The 5,343-nt window shown below is 48.8% G+C and overlaps 1 protein-coding gene across 1 annotated transcript in view; it reads left to right on the top strand.

Moving 5' to 3' along the window:
• The window catches only part of Atp6v0a2 (ATPase H+ transporting V0 subunit a2), a 28,164-nt gene that overhangs the window by 5,796 nt on the left and 17,025 nt on the right, over positions 1-5,343 (top strand). Inside the window, exons 3-5 of the mRNA XM_005344368.3 lie at positions 1,491-1,588; positions 2,926-3,063; positions 4,674-4,762. Of these exons, the coding sequence (XP_005344425.1) occupies positions 1,491-1,588; positions 2,926-3,063; positions 4,674-4,762 (325 nt within the window). The remainder of the gene's footprint in view (positions 1-1,490; positions 1,589-2,925; positions 3,064-4,673; positions 4,763-5,343) is intronic.

Genomic DNA, 5,343 nt, shown 5'->3' with positions numbered 1-5,343 from the left:
TGTATGCCTGCAGGCCAGAAGAGGGCACCAGACCTCATTACAGATGGTTGTGAGCCACCATGTGGTTGCCGGAAATTGAACTCAGGACCTTTGGAAGAGCAGGCAATGCTCTTAACCACTGAGCCATCTCTCCAGCCCCCCACCCAGCTATTTTTTTAAGATTATTATTAATTTGGCTTTTTGAGACAGGGCTTCTCTGTATAACAGCCCTGACTGCCCTGGAATTCACTTTGCAGATCAGGCTGACCTCAAACTCATAGTGATCTGCCTACCTCTGCCTCCCAATTATTGGAATTAAAGGCGTATGCCACCATGTCAAACATATTCTTATTATTTTCAGTTATGTGTGTACATGAGTGCAGAATCCCTTGGAGGTCAGAGGTGTGCTGTATCCCTAGAGCTGGAATAGCAGGTGGTTGTTAGCTGCCTGCTGTGGGAGCTGGAAGAGCAGCCAGCACTGTTGAGTGTGGAGCCATCTCTCCAGCCAACACATGACAGGGTTTCTCTGTGTAACAGCCCTAACTACCCTGGAGCTCTAGCTCTTGTAGACCAGGCTGGCCTTGAGCTCACAGAGATCCTTCTACCTCTGCCTCCTGAATCCTGAGATTACAGATGTGTGCCCTTATGTCCAACTTCCAGCCTTAATGTTGACAGGAACTTCTGGTCATGTGAAATCTCTTGCTTAAAGTGCTAGTTATTTGCATACTGTTAGATTATGTGGTGGAATGATATCAGAGTCCTCATAAAGAGTCACTGGACAGGTCACTTGTGTGGAATGAGGCTTCTGAAAGCAGAGCAGAGAGCCACCTGGTTTCTTTCAGGGGAGCCTGGCTCTGCTCTGACTCTGGCTGCCAGGTTCTCTCTGAGGACCCTGTAGCAAATGCAGCAGGCTGCCTCTGGTTGGGGTACAGGTCTGCACCTGCAGTGTGTTCCCAGTCTTCCAAAAACATGTTTCTTTTTTGTTATGTTTTGTTTTGTTTTCTGTTTTTTGATAGAGTTTCTCTATGTAGCCTTGGCTGTCCTGGAACTTACTCTATAGACTAGACTAGCCTCAAACTCAAGAGATCTGCCTGCCTCCGCCTCCTGAGTGTTAGGGTTAAAGGTGTGCACCCAACTCCCAAATGTGTGGGTTGTTTTTTGTTTTTGTTTTTCCAAGGCAGGGTTTCTCTGTAGTTTTAGAGTTTGTCCTGGAACTCCGACTGTAGACCAAACTGGCCTCGAACTCACAGATATCTTCCTGTCTCTGCCTCCAGAGTGCTGGGATTAAAGGTGTGCACCCCACCACCCAGCCTTCTCTAACATGTTTTAACCTGGGTTTTAGGAAGGAAAGGAGCTGGGAAGCTCTAGCCAGTGTGTGCCTTTCTCTCTGGAAGAAACTGCAGGAAGTGACAGGGACAGGCAGGATCTGCAGTCAGCAGGTTGGGGCTGCCAGGGTTCTGATTGTAGAGGGTCACAGTGAGACTGTCTGACTGTGCATCTTTCTTTCACAGTGTACCTGGTGCAGGAAATTACCAGAGCTGATATTCCCCTGCCTGAGGGAGAAGCCAGTCCTCCTGCACCACCTCTTAAACATGTTCTAGAAATGCAGGTAACTCCTCCTGAAAACGCTGTCTTCAACAGTCCCGGGACTGCCTAATTGCCTTCACAGTCCTCACCCTTCACCTCTCTTCCCAGAGCTGTGGCCTAAAGTAAGGAACAGTGGAGTCGCACACCCTCAGGGAACTGTAATGTGTTCTGTCTGACAGTAGAGGGCGCTGCTGGCAGGAGAGCTGAGGAGTAGTTGAGTCCCTGTTGAATCATGGCAGGTTTCAGGATACTCTCTGGGACTACCCATCATAGCACATCTGTCCCTGCACCAGTGCTGGGGGCTGCAGACCTGGACTTCATATCTTTCCCATCAGGCCTGAGTGCTTCCAGGTAGCTGGCATGTTGAGGCCGAAGGATATGGCACCATTACCCCACCTCTCCAATGAATACTGGGTGGTGCCTAAGGCTCTAGACTTTATTTATTTATTTACTTACTTACTTACTTACTTACTTATTGAGGCAAGGTCCCAGTATGTAGCTCTGGCTGGCTTTGAACTTACTTTGTAGACCAGGCTGGCCTTGAACTCATAAAGCTCTGTTTCTCTGGCTCTGAGTGCAGGAATTAGAGGCCCGCACTAGCACGCCTTCCCTTCTAGACTTTTCTTGTTAGGGTTTGGCACTTAGAAGAAATATAGTGGCTCTTCATCACTCTTCTGAAATAATTGCCATGGTATTGCTGCAGCCCTTTGTGGCTGGCTGTTCTGTCTGTCTGCAGGAAGTAGCCAGCCACTTGGTGTCTGGGCTCACATCAAGCATGGCACCCTCCCAGCCACGGTGACAGCCCTCTGGTTTGGCTGGATGGCCTGCCTATGACATCCTTACGGATAGCAATGCTGCTGGTAGCTTGTGGATGCAGAGCACAGGGAGGAGGAGCAGGAAGGGTTGTTTTGAGTGAGTTGCATTGGCTCAGTGGTTTGTCTTATGAAGGCTGTGTCTGTGGTTTGAATATGTAAAGCAGGAGAAGGACGCTAGGTTGTAACCATGGAAGCCTGCATCCTTAATTGTGTGGTGGGACCAAGCAGACACTTCAAACTAGAGGCAGGAGAATGTTTAGAAAAGATGATCATATGTTGTTTCCATTGTAAACAAAAGGAATAAAGATTGTTGTGTGGGGTGGACAAGCAGCTGAAGGAAAGCTGGCAGCATCAGATTCTGGGGGGGCATGGTGGCCTGCAGATGCCTGCAGGTGTTGTGGTTTGACCATGAACTAAACTGAGCTGTCTGGCATATTTGCATTCTGGCTCTTTGCGGGCACTGTGGCCCTTTGAGCCTGGGTGACCGGGGTGAGGAGGCTGCACCAGACTTAAGCCTGCTTTCACTGCAGCTGTGTTGTTGCAGGAGCAGCTGCAGAAGCTCGAGGTGGAGCTGAGAGAAGTCACCAAGAACAAGGAGAAGCTGAGGAAGAACCTGCTGGAGCTGGTGGAGTACACCCACATGCTGAGGGTCACGAAGACCTTTGTCAGGCGGAACGTGGAAGTACGTGTGCCCGCCCGCCCGCCCGCGAGAGAAAGCTCACCTGACAGTCCCTGCCCCTGCTGTGCTCTCTTGTTAGTGCCCTTCCAACTTTGGGTTTGAGGTAGTCTTGTGTGTCCCTCTGGCTGACTGCTGTGCAGCTTGACTTGATACTGCTCCCGGTGCCTCCACTTCCTCGTCCTGGAAGTCAGGCTGGCTTTGTCACACTAGGCATGCACCCTGCCAGCTCTGGCTCTGCTCACATTGACGTCTTTGTTTTTGAGACCAGGTCTCACTATGTAGCCCAGGCTGGCCTTGAAGTTGGGCTGATTCCCACCTCCCCCTTCTGAGCGCTGGCATTACAGGCAGGAGCTGCCATGCTTCGTGTAGACGTGGTTTTGTTTCGTTTGTTTGAAGTGAGACATCAGCCTCTGCTTTATTCTAGGCTCTATCGCACACTTCTTCCTGTGTTAGTGGTTTTAGCAGAGACGCTGCTTCCTCCCGTCAGAGGCTTTAGTTTTCAGTTCAGAAAAAGATTTTCTATTTTCAGTTTCAAGACAGGGTTTTTCTGTGTAACAGCCCAAAGTATCCTAGAACTCACTTTGTAGACCACGCTGGCTTTGAACTCACTAATCCACCTGCCTCTGCCTCCCAAGTTGCTGGCCTGGCCTTTTTTTTTTTTCTTAACTGTTTTAAAGAAAACTTTTAAAATGTTTTAAATTTATTTGTTTTGTGTGTATTGATATTTTACCTGCATATATATCTGTGCACCACATGTGTGAGTTACAGAGGGCTGTGAGCGGCCACGTGGGTGCTGGGAATTCAACCCAGGCCTCTGGAAGAGCAGTCAGTGCTCCTAACCCTAAGCCATCTTTCTGGCTTCTACTTTATTTTATTATTTTATGTGTGTGGGTGTTTTGCCTGTACACCAAATATGCAGATATTATTTTATGTGTATGGGTGTTTTGCCTGTACACTAAGTGTGTAGATGGAGCCCCAATACCCTGGAAGAGGAGTTAGAAGCAGTTATGAACAGTAGCAATGTGGGTGCTAGGAATCAAATCCAGGAATTCTGGAAGAGTAACAAGTACTCTTAACCACTGAGCCATCTCTCCAGCCCCAAGCAATGTGTTTTATGGTCATGAGGAAAAAAAAATCTTGGTTTTTCCAAATGGCTGTGAGCAGAGGGGCAGGAGGAACCCTCACCAGTAAAGACTGGTTCCCACAGGTGTTGGAGGCTCAGTGGGCTGGGGTGTCTGTGTGGATGCCCAAGTGTCACCAGATGCTTAGAACATTGCATCTTAGTTACAGCCGCTCATCCTGCCCCACGCTGGGCTGGGCAGGGCCAAACCCTTCCCTTCTGAGGTTGCTCTTAATGGCCCTAGTTGTGACCCTGATACAGTTATTGTCTCTAGAACCGAGGTCCAGCTTCACTAGAGCCACTCCCGTATGTGAGTGTCTTCAAGCAGTTCACCTGAAAAGCCTGATAGAGTGTTTCTTTCCTATGGGGAAGCTTTCCCGTCTCAGTTGTCATTTGGACCTGATGCTCAGTGGTACTATCCCTCTGTGGACTTATCTGGAAGCTTGTAAGGGTGGACTCTGTTAACGGTGTGCCTGCTTCCATGTCTTTCCAGTTTGAACCCACTTATGAAGAGTTCCCCGCCTTAGAGAACGATTCTCTGTTGGATTACAGCTGCATGCAGAGGCTGGGCGCCAAGCTGGGGTAGGTGACAGTGTGCACCAAGCCCTTCCCGTAGAATAGGAGACATGGGCCATGGTGCGGGTGAATGGGCCATTATAGCCTGGGATTGGCCCAGAGTGAGCGTCTGTCAGAGAACACTGGGCTCCTGTACATTGGACTTAATCACACAGTGTTGACGTAGCTGGATGCCGTGGGGATTTCTTCTCTTGGTCTTTTTTGAGTTGGAAAGAAGCAGTGTCTGTGTTCCCCAGTGTTGACTCCTGTGAGCCTGCCATAACTGTGCCACAAGTCAGAGGACAGCTCACAGGAGTCAGTTCTCTGGGGTTGAACTCACTCGGCTTTTAAATTACATTTCCAGCGACCACTTCTGCCTCTGTTCTTTTCTTTCCTTTTGTTTGCTCCTCATCTTCATGCTCTTCTTAGACAAAGTGTCACGTAGCCCAGGCTGGCTCAAACGCACTATGTAGCTGAGGATGACCTTGAACTTCTGATTCTTTTGCTTCAGCCTCCCAGGTGCACAGGTGCAGGGATGGCAAGGTGTGTTTCATCTCTTCTTTATTTTAATTTTTTATTAATTTTTTCTTCTTCTTCTTTTTTTTTTT

The sequence above is a fragment of the Microtus ochrogaster genome, chromosome 2 (assembly GCF_000317375.1).
Source record: "Microtus ochrogaster isolate Prairie Vole_2 chromosome 2, MicOch1.0, whole genome shotgun sequence".
NCBI classification, from domain to species: domain Eukaryota; kingdom Metazoa; phylum Chordata; class Mammalia; order Rodentia; family Cricetidae; genus Microtus; species Microtus ochrogaster.
This window is presented reverse-complemented; position numbering and strand designations above follow the sequence as displayed.